General features: G+C 38.1%; 2 protein-coding genes across 3 annotated transcripts in view; one reads left to right on the forward strand and one right to left on the reverse strand.

Moving 5' to 3' along the window:
• LOC136748534 (sodium/potassium-transporting ATPase subunit beta-1-interacting protein 4) overlaps positions 1–10232 on the forward strand; it is a 58780-nt gene extending 48548 nt beyond the window's left edge. The window contains exons 6-7 of one of the 2 annotated variants that reach the window (XM_066702375.1): positions 4818–4902; positions 6592–10232. In XM_066702375.1, the coding sequence (XP_066558472.1) occupies positions 4818–4902; positions 6592–6601 (95 nt within the window). In that variant the 3' untranslated portion in view covers positions 6602–10232. The remainder of the gene's footprint in view (positions 1–4817; positions 4903–6591) is intronic. The other variant, XM_066702377.1, reaches the window with a different exon arrangement.
• A 480-nt stretch (positions 10233–10712) lies between these two features.
• Positions 10713–17006, reverse strand: birc7 (baculoviral IAP repeat containing 7). The gene is made up of 8 exons (XM_066702919.1): positions 16181–17006; positions 14901–15000; positions 14554–14635; positions 14416–14461; positions 12587–12796; positions 12216–12287; positions 11484–11694; positions 10713–11077 (listed from the first exon to the last, which is right to left on the reverse strand). Exons 1-7 carry the CDS (start codon positions 16938–16940, stop codon positions 11495–11497), a joined length of 1470 nt encoding a protein of 489 aa, XP_066559016.1. The 5' UTR covers positions 16941–17006; the 3' UTR covers positions 10713–11077; positions 11484–11494.
• Positions 17007–17881: the final 875 nt, after the last annotated feature.

Genomic DNA, 17881 nt, shown 5'->3' on the forward strand with positions numbered 1-17881 from the left:
TTTAAATATCTAATGTCGTTAATGCCAGTAGTTTCTTAACGGATTTCCTCACCCTCTGAAATACAGACTGCTCTTCACTGTTCTTGCATCACAGTATAATTCACCAAAGCGATTATTAAGACTGCAGAACTAATACAACTTGTAATGATGCGTTTTCTTGCAGTCATCACAATGACAAGAATACCTTTTTATTGTATTTGTTTATTTATCTACTTTCGCATTAGCTGCAGATGATAATGTCGTAATGATAAGGGCTGCCCATCAGGGTGGTTGTCTCGCCCTGTACAGTGATTGCTTTTTTTTATTATTATTTTTTTTTTTCTGTATTGGCCCGGTCTCTCCGGAGTTAGTTTCAGTCAGGGCTATACCCGTCTGAATAATTACTGATGAAAGGACATCAATATTTCAAAGCTCTCTGTAGGAAACCTCCCCCGGCAGAGTCTTGGGCAATTTCCTCCTGTTTTTTCAATTGCCCTTCATTTACACGTCAGCATCTGCTTTTTTTTTTTTTTTTTTTTTTTACGTACAGTGAGACATAATTTTTAAGTGCTATCCTGGCAATATAGAAGTCTTCTGACGTGTTCGGCGTCTGATGAGGGAGTTAAACTCCACGTGGGGCTGTGTACGAGAACTTATTTTGCAGCCTGGCTCCGTGGATCAGCCCACCACTATGGCCAACGAGGTGACCCCTTTCACTCGAAGGTCAAGGGTCGTCAGACAAAGAACACAGTGTGAAAATGAGTGTTTTCTCAAAGGCATGATTAAACAGGAAAGATATGTCTTACTGCCCTTTTTAACTAGACGGGACACGTCGGAAATGGAACAATTGCTCCATATCTTCTTCAAATCCCCCAGCTGATTCTCAATTAAGTAGCAGCGAGTGACTTTTTTATGCTTAAAGATCCTCTTATCAGTCTTCACACTCTCAGTGCAATCATAACTTGTCTGCTTTTTGTGTCCGTGCCAAGCTCTTACGGCCTTTGTGGCATCTTTCTTAGATTCAGGATGAGATCCATCAGATGTACGCAGGTGTGGATGTAACATCTAAGCCTTCTAAGGTGCACACTGAAGTCACACGATTTGAAAATCTGAATACAGGAAAAACTCATTGTGAATTAATCTCACATTGCTAGAATACGAAACCGAGGCTCTGACCTACATCAGTTCCTGTAACAGTGTTTCTTTATGTACTTCCAAGACATCCTGAAGACTGAGGATGAAATTAAAGTGAGCTATGGCTCTATTACTGCCTTTTATTTTTGGGTCACATACCAAGAATACAGTCTCGGCGAATTCTGTGGACCCTCTTGTCACATGATGGATTATTCTCTAATCAATCATTCCTAAGTAGGGGAGGTAAGACCAACAAGAAATTGAGTTTTTGTCCCCCTCTCTTCTTTTATGATCTTCTGTGTTCATTAATTGTACCTCTGACAGTGCTGTATAAATCTTTTTGGCTTAACCATGAGCATTAGGGGAGAGTGCCTCGACCAGTAAAGACCTTTGAATGGAATGTAGATTGAAATGTATAGCCCAGAGATTGCTGCTTTGAACCTAAGAGAGAGCGTTTGACTGAATCAACGCTGCCGGGGTTGGGTGGGTGCAGATTTGGCCCGGGTTTTCTTGGCTTGCTGTACAGGAGAGACCTGGGTACTTTGGTGGGCAACCATAAGCTTGCGTTGTTAAATCACATTTTAGCACTGCTGTTTGCGCTGTGGTAAGCAATGTGATAAGAAACATGCCCTGACTAGCATGCTTTCACACTGTATGTATATAAATTCCTCATTAATCATATGCTAATAAAACGTCCTCCTACAAATTGACTAATGTTTGATTAGTCCTAAAAGAGTTTTTTTTTTCTTCCAAATTATATTTCAAAATTATGTACGAGAGGGTTTTTAATTAACAACACAAAAAAGGAACAAGAATTGCACCATAACCAGTTCAGTGCAGTCTGACTGGGACTACCTTACCTTCACATCTGCAGTGTTATACATATTTCACTCTAATCAAGCTCATTTTTAGTCTGAAAAGGACAATACATGAATGTTGATTTTGCTTGCTAATCGTACAATTTTATTTTCGTATTCAAAGTGGTAGATTAAAATTCATGTGTGAGTTTGTGTCTCAATTGCTGCAGCAGTATTTTATATATACAGTTTATATATCTGTATTTATATATATATATATATATATATATATATATATATAGATATATATATAAAGCATAGCGAACATGGCTTTCTCGTGGGAGGTGAATAGAATAATAATGTTTCCTCTGTCTTACAATTTGCAGGCTTATTTCATCTGAATTGCATACTTTTTTAAATTGAATCCATAGCTAATAACTCTGAAGTCTGTTGCTGCTTATTGTTAATGCCTCATTACATTTTATGGTGTTCGATAGCATTCCATTCAGCACTAACTAATGAGATTCAAAATTTCCAGCTAACCAAAGCACTTTAATAAGGTACTTTGAACAGATGTGGAAGAGGGAATTGTTCCTGGGTTCTTTTTTTTTAAGAACCGTTTGAACTATACAATTTTACCAGGATATTTTCCCTGGCATTTTCCTGGAGATTCAAATGTATTTAATAATATAATCTGGGATTTTTGCTCGTTCCTCTGGAAAGACTGCTTTGGAGAACAATTAATAAACAAGCAAACAGCGTAGAAGTTGTTTTCCCTCAGTTTTCTTTGAAGCCTCAAGATGTTAGAGAGTGATCTCATACTGCTGTCAGGCATAGCTATCTTTGATGTGCTCCTGTCCCATTGAGCCTTTGGAAAAGCTTATATAAATTAGATCAGGGTAACCATAGCATTACTGTATTCTTTTAAGTCTTCGGGAATCACAACCAACTAGACTTGCAGCTGCTGTGTATACTTGTTCACAGACTGTATAAAACTGCAGGGGAGATTAGTGAAATGTCTGTAGTCTTTATACACATATATTTTTATACGTGCTTTATGGCTAAGACATTTCTTTATTTATTTCAAAAACACAAACACACATATATTATTCTCTGAAAGAAAAACTGGTTCTATTTCAGTTTGAGGCTCACTGTAAAAATACAGATCTCAAAGTTACATTTCAGTGAATTATGAAACCGATTCCCCATTCGGAGCGGTGCAGAAATAGGGCTTGTGTTCCTGTGGGACGTCACTTGCACCACGGTCTCCATTATGAACCGCTACAATACATAATGCATAGGGGCTGGCTGACTTGCCTGTGCTTGATGGCCTCATTTGCAAGTTACAGTAGTGTCATAAACAATGTAAATGAGGAGACAAAACACACCCACCAGATGTACTGATCACACCTAGGAATAAGTATACGTGTGCATATGAATTTTTGTATGCAAAGTGTCAGGCATGCACTAAACAGTTTCTCTATTGCCTGTGATTAAATATGCTCTGAAAAACCGCATTCAGTTTGACAAGTGCCCAATAAAAACAATGGGAAGATGTTCACACCACTAAAGACCATACATTTAAACCACATCTCTCTGGAAATGAGCAGATGAAACTTTGGAGTCTGAAAGTGAAAACAGGGTCAAGGTTGTGATTGAATCCAGGCAAAGAAACAAGAGCCTTAGATTTTCAGTGCAATCAACACATTATATGATTCACCTTTGCAAATTGCAATGCGGCACCAACTTTATTTTGACTTTCTCTTCCGAATGCAACCACATTGGTCCAGGCAACACATTCCTTAGTCACAATGAGTCTGACACACTCCAGCATCTCTTGACAGGATCAGATGTCATTCTGGCTCTAACCGACTGACACCAGGCAGCCCTTGCCTTGATTGACGCCATTTCATTTGAAAAAATAAATTAAGTTTCTGGCACGTTAGCAAACCCCCTGCTGCTGCACCCTGCCAAATGACAGTGAAAAGGAACAGGGGAGAAATGTGGACGCTTGTAAATCTGATGGGCTTGAATGTAAAGAGAACCGTGCAGATCAGACTTTCGCTCTAATGTATAGTGCTGTAATTCTTCACATTGAATGTATAGCAACTGATGAGCTACAAATTAGCATCAGTAAATCAATAGATTGGAGCCATTCCCAACACTTTTTTCCATACTTGATGGTCACCTGCAGTATTTTCATTCTGGCCGTGCTGTTCTATCATTTTCTCTCTCTTTTTCTGCTAACTCTGTTCTTTCTTTAACTTACTGGCAAACAAGATAAATAGGAACCAAATTTGATGCAGGCAGAGGAGAGCAGAGATAAGGACGAGTGCTTATTGTAAGATCTTTCTCTTTTTCTCCCTCTCTCTCCACCACTGTTTGTTTGGGTGCTTTATCTCGGCCCCAAAGCCCATTATGTGACCAGTTTCTGTGTTACTGTAGGTCTGTAATTCACACACAGATAAGGCACACACAGGAGTTACAATACTTCTTGATTTACAGAAGGTTAAGTAGTAAGTAATTGTGTGAGCACAGAGCGATGTATTGCGAAGGTGTCTGACTTCTTGCTACCGAGCCTACAACATCTCCAGATCTTATTTTGCACATACTTCTTGAATCAAGAAGGAGATTTCAGTTTAACCAACTCGGAAGCAATCTCCATGTAATATTACCTACATGTATCTGTTTTTACCCTCGTTGGAAGTGGAGAACATACAAATATTGTGTTTCTTTGAATGCAAAATCATTGAAATTCATTTTTTGATTTGCTTACCCATCTGTTTTTCATTTGCCTTATGAATGACTTATCTATAGATGTGTTGTTGATTTTCTGGCACTTATTTTTGCATTGTTGGGCATGTTATGATTTTGTTTAATTTTCATTTGATCCTTTTTGGCTTTCAGTTGATTTTATTGGTGGATTTGATCCATTTCCCCTGTACCATGTCAATGAGAAACCATCCCATCTCCTCTTAAAGCCAATGTACCTGTAAGTACTCAACTTCAAACTGTTCACCCTTAATGCATTTATCCATTATTTGTTTATTTCCTGCTGTTTGATCTCTTGGTCCGAATTCTTGTTATATACATCCATATAAATAGAGAAAAGATGTTTCAAGTCTGTAACTTGGGGACACTGAATATATTATATAAAGGGTGCCCAATCTTTTCTGACCAGCCTTTCCTTTATATAAGATATTAATCAAGCTGCCACATCCTTGTATTTGAGTGATTAAAATAGACTCTTCATCAGTTCAGCTTATTAGTGGTTAACTATTGCAGAAGTATTCTAATGAGAAGGTAATTAACAATGACAAGAGATTTATTGTGTGGTTGTTTTCATATGTAGGTCAAGAACATGGATTAGACAATAATGGAATATCCTAAATTGGAGTGGAGACATCAGAGGTTTAGCATCCAGGCTATGTTCTAGTTTTCCTTGTTTTTAGACTACATGCTTACCATAACTTCGAAATAATTTGGAGGAAAATATGAATTGGAAAACTATCTGCAGCTTAAACCTAGGCTAATGTTTTTCTCTGTGCTTTAGTCTTTTAAAATTGCTCTTGCTATAAACCCTCTTTATTTTCAGTTTATTATGCTTCATGTTTAAGTATACATCAACACTTAGACTGTTGCATATAAGACCATGCTTGGCATTGTAAACGTTCATGTGATGGTTAGCTTGGTCTTTCTTTATGAACTTTCCCTGGTGTTTAGTACCATGTTATCACAGAAGACAAAACCCAGACACAAACAGGACAAAGCCAGGAGTAGCACACCAGAAGATGCTCAGATTTCAATCAATGCTTTATTGCTCTGGTTCCTGTACAGAGTCAGTAGTTTCAGGAAGACATCAGTTAGCTCGGTGAAGTAGTGCTTCTGCATTATAATTTAGTGTTCAAAAACTGGGCCTTTCCCAAACTCTACTTAACACACAGAACTAACTTAGGTCAATTCGGGGGAGATTCCCAAAGAAAACCTGGCCTCGTATTAAAAGCTATGAAGTGTGGCAGCAGCTCCAACCCTCAGGAGGAGGAAATGTAAGGCTGACAGCCAGCATAGGTGCTTTAGCTGCTATTTCGAGACACTTTACAGACATCCTTTGGCAGTGGGTCCCAAAGAAACAAAAAACGTCAGTGCTGTTGCCAGTGTATTCACGACCTGCTGTTTCAACTTGCCAGGTTTCATCGGTGTGTGCATCTGATTGAGCTGTCCCTTATCTCTTAAGTGGCCGAATCAATGTTTTTGAACTCCTCCTTTAATGCTGAGAGCTGGGACTATGGTTGGAGCCACCTAAAGTATAAACCCTTGTCAGTCTGTGTAAGAATGTTAATTCTCCAGTGGGTTTGATATTTCTCTGTTTTAGGTATTTATATCACTGTAAATCATTCAGGAAATTCGTACTATGCTGATAGTGTTTCATTTGTTTTCACACAATGTAATGTTATCCTAAAATATGTATTTGTTCTGTTTTATGTGGTGACTTGTGACTTGCAAGGGTTACATTAAGCAAAAGATGATATATCATATTACAAGGAAAACAAATTACTTCCGTCAAGCTTAGAACAGAGTTAATGGGTATAAGTTGTACTAAATCTCTGCAGGTAGTGAAAATGAGTGTTTTGTAACCCGGTCTGCTGCCTATATACTTACACCCTGTCTTGTTGGTTTGCAGGTCTACGTAAATAGAAGACACAGGCGCCGGAGGGAGGTCTAATGGAGATTCACAGGGAGGCAACAGTGGAGAGTGGCTTTCAAACTTGACTAGCGCGAAACCCAAGGGACAATGCAAAACATTCCACAGTTTGGTTCTTTGTCTTTTCAGTCATTTGAACGATAGCTTACGTGTTGCAAGTACGCTGCTTTAAAATCCTGTCTGTCCATGCGTGTGCTCTAATGCTGCAGAATTGCCCTCGCTGGGGCAAAAGAAGAGAAAAGATCATCAAAACAGAAAACAGCAACACACAACTTAGGTTTTCTGGAGATGCAAACTGATGGATCTGTCTTGCTGCCGTATCTGTATTAAATCCCTTATCCTTTGTGTGAAAAGTACAAGGCCATCTAAATGTGACATTTTGAAATTAATCTCTTTGTAAGATCTTCAAATGGTACTAAACGTTTTTATTTTTTTGTCAACTGTACATGCATTAGGGTAGTTTTTTTATTTCTCAGATGTGAACCGTGGAACGATAGTGTAATGTTTACATCATTGTGGGATACGCACCCCCAGAGCTCGGTGGAAATGACAAAGACAGAAAAGGACGAATCTCAGGCAGGGGTTTGTTAATGTAATGATCCACATATGAATGCTGTGACGTGTTGAACCATGGTGGTATTGATTCCGTGCATTAAATCTCACTCACTTTATCAGATTTCAGTGCAGACCCTAATAAAGATACTGTGTTGGTTGTTTACACTTTCCTGCCGGAGACCAGCATTCATTCTGACAACTGTATTTTCTAATTTGTTATTATTATCTGTGTTGTATTAATCCCAGTCTGAATAAGCGGAGCTGCAAAGCTAGTGAGAGATGAGACACGGGATCCTCTTTTCCATATCCTTTGATTCCACACAAAACAGCAGGGGGACCTCCAAGGGCTTCCATTGTTAAGGATGACCTAAAAGGCTGCAAATGCTAAGAATACAAGCTTTAGTGATCAACCACCGAACATACAAGGGGCTGTGGAGAAAATGTATTGATTTTGTGTGTGGGGGGGATGCTTTCTGATTCAGATACTTGGTTGGTGTTTTAGATCAAGGGGCATACATGTACTAATACCAGAAAGCTCTTGATTGTGGTGACTGGTAAGGCCAGAGACCACGTACATATAAGTGACATTAGTTTTGATGCAATTACTGTCCTTAGTCATTTTTGCCCTGTAATGCACAGTGACACAATGCACTGTTGTATAATCTAAATTCTATTGGCTGCAAATGTTAAAAATGTATTTAAGATGGTTGAAAGTGTCACAGCTACCCACAGTTGATGCTCAGGCTGTGTATTCGCATTGTGGAGTATCAGAAACACAGCACCCTCCAGAAAATATTAATAATACATATTTAAAATGCTTTCTAGGCCTGCTATTCATGCCTAGTTAATATATTGTTTGGACATGCGTGCTAATTTAGGTCATGTATTAATGTGAGTTTCAGAGGATATCCCCTGTATGTTTTGTACTAGGAATCTAAAAGGCTAATGAAAGAAACTAAAGTGTGTGGATATCAAAGCAATGCCTTAACATACCCCCTCTAGAGAGAAAACTTCAGACGTCTCCTAGAGAACAGGGATTGTGCAGGGCTGCCAGCAGTGGGTATGTCATTGATTTGAAGTTACACTGGAAAGAAGAAAACCTGAACTAAGTAACCTTTCAATACACCCCTTGAAACAGATTGTTACTTACCTCTTTTCTTACATTTCTTCTGACTACACAGTATACTACTGACCCCTAGTGTTGAGTATGTGTTGAGTATGTGTTAAGCATATGAAAACGGAGGTTTACACAACAGCAATTCATATTCGACCACTCTTGGCACTATGTTGAGATATTAGGCATTAAATTCATTTATGTGCGGTATCCGTTTACCTGCAACTAATTGCTCTTATTCTTGTAATTTGATGTTACTTTCTTAAGAGAATCTTGGGCTTCCAAAAATATAATTGGAATAATACGTTGTGTAATCACATTTCCCAGAAATTTAATTGGAGTGACTGGTCCAATCCTATTAGGCTGTCCATGATGATGTTATCAGATTGTAGCACCATGGTCTGCACACTTTGCTTGATGTATTTTGCTTTGTTCTGAAACGGCGAGGCCACGTATTTCTGGTGAAGTTTTGGTTTTGTTTGCAGGATGTAAAACCTTTCAGGGAACGAAGTAAAAAAGCAAAACAAAAAAATGCATATTAAAACTGCCTGATCTCATTGATATTTAAATGTTTGTTATCACATATGATGATACAACGGAAAGTAGATCGATAGTAGTTGAATTCCGGTTTTAAAAAGTGCTTTGGGTGGAATACAGAATTGTTTTTGATTAGGGTATTATATTTGAGTTGGAAATCTTCATGTGAGTGTTAACATCATAGAAAGCTGTTCCCTCTCAGACAAGATGGGTACTTCTCCAGATTTTAATTTCCTTTCTCTGTCAGTTTACCATGAAGGTGCCATAACTTTGCATTATGTTATTCTTGCCTATCACAGGGCAGTGCTTCCTCAACCAGCAGTCTCCTCAAATCACACACATGAACATAACTCAGCGGTAAACTGTTAAGGTTTGGGGGCTTTTGATTAACGTCTTTATTCTGCCTCCTGGAAAGTGTTACAAAACCAAATGAACTGAAACAATATCAAGATATACCGTTAACCTTAAAAAAAAAAAAAAAATGCAGTTTGTCTCCTGCCACTGACATCGGCTGATTGTTTTTAAGGAAATGTGAACATGTCTTTGTGACCTTTGAGTCAAATTCTTTGTGCCATTAAAACAGTATTGGAGGCACTGAGGCTCCACCTATTCGAGTATTGTAGTTGTGGGATAAATTGTGGTTAGTTTAGGGAAATAATGGACAGAAAACCCAGGCATTGGTGATTTGTTTTTAAAGTAACTTTTACAACTGCATCACACATGGCCCTTTTTATATTTATTTATTTATTCTGTGAAGATTTCTACATCATGGTTCTCCCCAAATAATGTACATCAGGTGCCACACGTTTCCAAACATATTGATTGATCTCAAGCTTGAATTCTATATAATGTTGCTTTAGGTTGTGGATTTGCCGTGATTGAGGCTACTAGAGTGTAAAAAAATAGCTTCGGTTGGTTTCTGATTTAAAAAAAAAACAACGTTGGCATCCCCTGTGTGCCAATCCACACCTCCAAATGATGTTGTTGTAAATTCCTGGGGAGAATCCACGATAGAGAGCCCGTCCCAACACTTGGTGTGTGTGCTGTTTCTCGGATGGTGGCATCTCCAATTTCATCACAGCTGTGTCCCTGTTCACTGAGTTGGCCTGAATGAATGTGGGGTTTTAATTCTTAGTCATTTTACTTGAATGCATTAGCAATACATAGAAAATATCAGTTTTAACTTCAAGGCAGGTTTTTGCCCCCTCCAAAAAAGTATTTTCTGTCTTACTTGGTGTATCACATTGTTGTTGTTTTTTTTTTTATAAACCATGCTTTTAATTCATTTGCATTTGTGTCCTTTAGCATCATTGTAATGTAACTGTCAGTAAGTGTTCCCTACTTGATAAGACCTGTGGTTTGTGTCCAGCAGTGTAAATAGCAGTTTGTTAATAAATTGTGTACTTTTAATGTATCAGTGCTGTGCAATCTGTTGGTGTAAAGAGCTGGTTTGTTTGTGTGACTATTACAAGAAGGGGTCCTTGCAACTTCTTATACAGAAAATACACTATCGATGTGCCTGTGGCCTTTATTTAAATATTTAACCACCCCAGATTGAAAAGTGCCATGTTTGACAGCACCCAGAGAAAAAGACGATGCAAAAACCCGTCGGAATCGCAGCTCAATTAAGCAATGGTATGACAGATTAATCCAATCTTCTTCTTTCTTTTGTTTTGAAAGTTAATTTATATTGTTAATACAGTATAGAATTATATTTTAAGACAGGCTAATCCATCTACAGCATTATCAACTTCCTCATCATGATTGCATGCCATTATGTGTTGAATTAATGAGACAACATTGAACTAAAGGGAACTACAAGAGAAGCATTTAGAAGATACTGGAAACAAAATGCAGACAAACAAAATACACCACATAACAGCCAGACATTGGATAAGGGTGAAAAGTTTTTAATATAGTGGGGAAGAAAATATTTGTATTTGTCTTTTCTTGTCGTAGAAAACAATGAGGCAGCATTTTAACGGCTAATGATTTAAAAAGCCTTTCTTTGTTCAGTTACCAAGGCAGAGAGAGCATCATTTAAATAAAATGTATATATAAAAAGGTAGGAACAGATTTAATATGCCTCCCACATTCCTGCGAGAGAAGCATCCCTACAGTGAATGTGTCCTCCAGACACCAGCAGACCACAGCAACCAATCCAGTGTATTTATAGGATTAACTGAAGCACCCAGTTTGAACGCAGGAGTCCCAGTCATGTACAGTTCAGTGGAGTGTGTATAACCAGACAAAGATTTTCTGGAAAAGAAAAAAAAACACCTTTAGTGCGCAGTCTATTCATCGGCCCTTGCATCTTGAAAATCACAGTCTTAAAATAATAGTTTCTGAAATAGAAGGGAACCTTGAAAACAGACATCAATAATTGTCTTTTGGCACTTATATGGTGTGCTGCTGCATCGTCTTTCAATTAATTATTATTATCATCTTTATTGTGAGTATTATTTTGAGCAAAAAGTCACACTGCTTATGGTTTTTAAAGCATATTCTTATTTCTGTTCCATTTCACTGTGGAAAATGTGATAAACGTGTGAAAAATGTGAAACATATTAATCATGTGACCTTAAAAACACACGCACACCCACATAGAAACTATATATACATGTATAATTTTGTAATAAAAAGAGTATTGAGACTTGTCCCTCACCCGTGCCTGGATCAGGACATGAATGCTCGGACACTGCCGCGGATGACGGCGCGGCAGATAGGGCAGTGCCTCAGGCTGGTGGCGCAGTCGGTGCACACTACCAGGTGCCCACAGGGAATGAAGACAATGGAGACGGCCTTGTCCATACACACTTTGCACGTGCGCTCCTCCTGTAGCTGTCTCAGCTGCTCCTCGGGGCTCAGCTCTCCCGCTAGTGACACACACAGTGACCCAGGCTTCACGTTATCATAGACCGACCTGCTTTTCACACGTACCTTTGCAAATATTGCACACAGGCTAGTTATTTTCGCTGTAGACCTTTGATTTGCCCCTAAAGGACAACCAATGGAAAGAGTTCTTCTTAATCTGAATGGATTTTTCCTGGTAACACATTTAACTACACCACTTCATTTCACAAGCTATTTATTTTCATTCTCTTCCCACGATTGTGCCACTGTCATTTAGTTCGCAAATACCCAGGCGTCGGCACATTGTGAGTCAGCTGGGTAATTGGCAACACCTGTTCTTGGGAAGTATCAAATTAAAAATGGGAAAGATTTAATATCATAAAACACAACTGTTTTCAAATCGGGACGGTATCAAAGTGCTTCAGTGTTGACTGTTCTGGGACATATACCTCAATGTACTTACAGGACTCCTTTTCACTCTACATCAGATGGGGTATATAGCTTTTTTGTTTGTCCCCAGAAGAACAGCATTGCATTAGCTAACCTTTTTCTTTAGGTTGATCCTGCGCCCTCTCAACTCCCGCACTCATACCTTGTCTTGGTGTCTGTACTGGCTCTAGAAAAACAAACAAACAAAACAACACCAAATATATTTAGATAACAAATGTTTACCTTCAATTCAAGAGACACATAATGTCTTATAGACCAGGATGTCCCATAGTGGAATGTCAATGTCACCACATTGTTGAATTGTAAAATCATCCTTAGAATTTAAAATTTAAATTTAAATTCAACTCAAGTGAATAAAAATTGGCATGTTTTGGTTGGTTTAAAAGAAAATGACAGAACATGAATGTACAATCTTCCTAATGTATTTCTCTAATGCTGTAATGAGCGTATTCTGTCCGCTGGTACCTCTAGTCTGTTCTGATCCTTGCCTGTCCTCTTCTTCCGCTTGAAGTATATCAGACACCAGGTCAGACACTGAGGTATACTGATTGCCAGTAAGCAGGTACTTGGTCTGAACTAAACTCTCCACCAGACAGGGTTCAAACCCCATCTGTATCACAGTCTGGGTCACTGGAGACTGTAGCACAGAGGACAATCCCTGATTACCACCCACATCTAAAAAACAAAAAAAAAGCATTGCACAATTTGGAATCTTTCATACCTTTTTGAAAAAAATAAAATGTATTTGTCATGGAGTGTAATGAAGGATGCGATAAAGTGTGCCATTTTGTAAAGTTAAATATTAAAGCCCCAGAGTATCAAAGTACTGGCTATTGTCTAGGAATAACTCTAAATAGCAGCAACTATGAGGTGAGAACTATGTACCGAGCCAAGAGCAAGAAAACATACACGGATCGAAACAATAAACACACATTTCAGAAGATAGAAATTCACCAACACACACACTCTCTCCTCTTCCATCACTATAGAATCCATTGTTTTAAAAAAGAAAGACTTGACAAAATTAAAACATAAAAAAACACATTTTCAATTTCACCCACTCTGTAGAATGCAGCTTTGGCAGATTTAAGAGAGCTGATGAATGTTCCTATCTAACACTAAAATGAAATCTCTCTCTGGGGGTAAAAAACTGGGATGTTAGAACCTAGCAATTACATTCTTCTAAATGGAACAGCACTGAGAAATGCAGTGTAGACTTTGAACATGATAAATGCCAATGCACTTGCAGCTGACAAATTATGGACAAATCGCACACGACTGCAAGACCCAAGAGGCCACTTTGCGAGCAAGAACCCCACGAATGGATACATACCTCACACACAGCAGTCACACAAATTAGAGATGTGTTGGAAATTCATATCTTGCTGGCTGTCTGTGTAAGTCACTGGGACATTCCTAGTTTCTTTAAAATATATATTTCTTAAACACACCAGCTGTGCCTATCTGACAATGAACAGTGTAATTGCCATAATCTGCAGTTTTTGGTTTGACTTTACTGCTCTGTTTAGAAACCCCTCAGTCATGGTTTTTATCCATCCATCCATCTATCTATCTATCTATCTATCTAGCTATCTATCTAATCTAATTGTCTATCCAATGGTATATCTTTATTTATATATATATTTTCTGTCCATCAGACATAGGCACACCATTCTTCAAATGAGACATAAAAACAAGAAGTAAAAGCTGAGGGGAGAGCACCAGTCATTCTATCGTATTTTCTGCCCATATCTATTGAAACGTCATTATTAAAAGTTAGTATGGTAAATCAGGGCTTGTTTGCTTGTTTTTTTGGAGCTGCTTCCTCAGTTTCTGACCTGGATCACTTCTTTAATTTCTAGAACAGTCCTTCCCTTCTTCAATTCATGGTGGATGCCAATAGTCCAAGTTTTTGTGTTAAACCTTTATTTTTTGTATTCTGATTGTGGGTTGTATTCTATTCAAATCAATAATTTATGATACTCACACTTTATGATTTCTGGTCTGCCTAAGACAGGTTAATGTCGACATTATTGATGGATGATTATGATCGATTGTACACATTAAACCTATTTAAAAATATAAAACTGGATTGTTCACGATTACTTGGAACCAGAGCTGAGAAACACTGTTCTAGAATCTAGTTACTACACTAATCTTAGATCTGTACCAGTGCTATCAGAAATGAAATGCTGAATTATGAAACATAATGTGTCATATTATAGTTTAACAGTTGTACTGTATAAACTGTTTTCAGATTTTAAGATGAAAAAGTGTTTTTGTTTTCAACTAACCTTGTCCAGATGTGATCTCTCCAGCTGCTGGTCTTTGAGATCCACTCTGGGGGAAAAAACAAACAACAAACAACCACTATATGATACAGACCCTGTGAAACTCTTTCTGTATTGTATATAATGTAATAATGCCCTTACCGCTGGTTCCCCAAGATTAAAATAGGATTCCTGGATGTTGCTAACATAATCTCTTCCTCTTGCTTGAAGCAAAAATTCACAACTAAGAAAAAATAAGCACATTCAGTAGACAGCAAACATTTCTGAATAAATAACAGATTATTCCAAATCTGCCAAATGTACATTCTCAGCTCTAGGTAAGACTTAATGGCTTCTAATAGATAAAGGGCTGCAGATGAGCTAATTAATATGTAGTTATATACTGTATAACGATTGTAGTCATATCTGTTCACTTCTAAAAACTATGTGGAAATTAATATGCGTAGGCTGGGGGTTTTCAGTGATAGCATGTATCTACTTAAGTTTACCGTGGAAACCACTTTGCATGCTCTTGCCAAGGGTCATCCCCTGGCTCCCAGTTTCGAAGTCCCCCATCACAGTAGAAGCATTTAACGTTGTCACCGTGACCTAGAAGGAAAGTTTTTTATATTACCATCACATAGAAACAACCAGGAGCTCACCTTGTAAGAGTTGTCCATCTGTCTACACAATTGCACAGAGGAATTATTTAGGTTTGCTGGATGTTGACGCCAACTTCTTGTAGCCCTAATGTGAAGATTGCTAACATGCACTCTTCAATATTCATATCACACTCCACAAATAGATCATCATAATCCTAACATTGTCTAGGATGTGTAGAGATAACTGCACTAATTGGTCATACACAGCATATGAGCTTTATATTTGTATTGTAATTATTATGTGTAAATTCTATGGCTATTAACAAATGGTATTGAAATGTCATATGTAATTGTCTTTGCATTGCAAAACGTTTCCAACCACATTTTATTCTACCCTGCTGAAAGACCTGATCTGTTACTCTGACCAAGAAAACTATATATATATATATATATATATATATATATATATATATATAGCCATGCCCAAAGGATAAGATTAAACAATGCAGCATCATCTGTTTAATATCCTACACTAATTAAACAACTTCATACAAACCTGTTATTCTGAATCTGGTGACATGATTCAACAAATGTACTCTTCCAAATGCTAGTTTCAATATATATCAGATGGCCAAAACGCAGTTGATTGCATAATATCATTACTAAAGTTTTACATTTCAATTCCTATCCCAGTCAAGCGAAAAGACCTTAGGCCTAAATGAACATAAATGTGGATGATTCTGTCTAAGATAGAAACAAAAAGAATAAAGCCTTGTCTCGCGGTGTCCAGTTTTTTCTGTGTGAAGCCCCATGACTCTGCACTTCTATTGTTTTAGCACATTAACACAAAGACTGGGTTGTATCAGGAAAAAATACAGTTGGATTTCTGACTTGCATTTGTGCTAATTGGGCATGATTGCAATCTGTGTATTAATCAGTATTACATGTTTCAAAACAGAATTTGTATTCTAACCATTCCAAATTGCTGAAAACCAACTGCGAATTAGTTCCACTGGAATCCAGGGGCTTTGCTTAGCTTGTGGTTGTAACTAAGAAAGCATGCGCCTTTGGATAAAGCGCAAACGCAAAATCTAGTAGGCTACACAAAACAACAACGCAACTATTCTTCATTTGCAGGGAGATAAGATCATTTGACTGGTTTTATATTTACAGTGGAAGACGCGTACCAGTGTAGAAAAACCCGGCTCTAGCTAGAATCTCTGGCTGCACAGAGGCAGAGGTCGGCCAGTTGTGGAAAGTTGTCAACCGTGCCTCTTCTGTCTCCATCTCTGGATAAACCGCATGCCCTCCGGCCACTTGGTCTTCCACTGTCATGCGTTGCAGCTGACTGAGAATCTGTCCGTCCACGGAGTCGGGAGAGCTGGAAATGTGGGGGATATTTCCCACGTCCCTGCCCAGTATAAAACCGCATGTCGGGAAGTGTCTCTTATGCTCTTCCAAGGGGCTGTCTCCTTGTACCCAGTGTCTCAGTATCCCACCACAGCAGAAGCACTGTACCTTGTCCCCGGTTCCTAGGAAATAAAACCCAGCTTTGGCCAGATCAGTGGCGGACACTGGAGCATCGCTGGACCAGAATCGGAAAGTCCCCAGTCTCTCCCCTTCACTTCTCATCCTGGACACCAAAATAAAGGTCAATAAATTCCTGTCATCCGGCATGTTCGGATTTGGGTTGATAGCGTCGCTTTCCAATGCTGTGCCAGGCATACCAGCCGTACCCCATTGTGGAGTCTGGGACTGCTCTCTCTGTGGCACTGGCGTCCTGCTTTCCATATATTGGAGCCCAGCAGCATTGCGAGTTGCCCTGTAACTGAGCTTTCCAGAAAACTCAACACTATCTGGATGAAGTCCCGTGCGACGCGCCCCTGAATGGCACAAACACAATGCCAGTTTTCTGTGGCACCAGTTTTGTATGCATCCCCGTTTCATTGTGATGCAACTACTTTTTATAAGACAGCTGGGCTGGTAAAATGATGCATGAACATACAATCAAGTTGGAACATGTGTTATATAATAATAATAATAATAATAATAATAATAATAATAATAATAATAATAAAAACAACAACAACTAGAATTTAAAGTATTTGAAGATACCTTGTCTGCATGTGATAGTCCTGCATAATGTTTGGATATGTATTCATTTTATGGTAATGCAGGTTCATATAATTAATTGTAGTTATAGTTGTATTTATAGTAGCAGCAGAATTGAGAATAGAAAGTAGTATGCATCAGATAAAGTATGTAAGGTTAGCAACTGTAGTATCATAGCATGTAGCTGTAGCAGTTTTTATATTAGTATCATTATTATTAGTATACAATATTATTTATTATTGCTGACACTACACTTTTCTGTCTTAGTGGACAGAAGTGTCGTAGCCTTATCTTTGGTGCATAAAGTACACTCCTTTATGCCTAATAATAATAATAATAATAATAATAATAATAATAATATTAATAATAATAAGAATAATAAGAATAATAAGAATAATAAAGATTTTGTTAGAGAATGGTCCCCCATGCAGACTTCTAATTGTAACGTGTGGAAAACAGTAAAACAGAGATGGTGGGATTGACAGGTGCAGTCGAAATAGGTGAGTTCATGAATAAAGCTAAAAAAAGTATTGTTACTTTTAAGGATTTTTCTTCCTAAAGCATAAGTGAGATATTAAATCATTAATGTGGCATCTTCTTTACCTGGATTGCCAGTGTCTCAAAAAAGGCTTTCATGTGAAGCTAAAGGCTACAGTGACATCCAGTGGAGATCTCCCATAAAAAAAACAAGTGAACACAGAAAAGCCTACCTGTTTGTTCTGAACATTTACTTTATCCATTAGTAATATTAATAATGATGCCGATGATGATAACGA

Source organism: Amia ocellicauda, chromosome 4 (assembly GCF_036373705.1).
Source record: "Amia ocellicauda isolate fAmiCal2 chromosome 4, fAmiCal2.hap1, whole genome shotgun sequence".
NCBI lineage: Eukaryota > Metazoa > Chordata > Actinopteri > Amiiformes > Amiidae > Amia > Amia ocellicauda.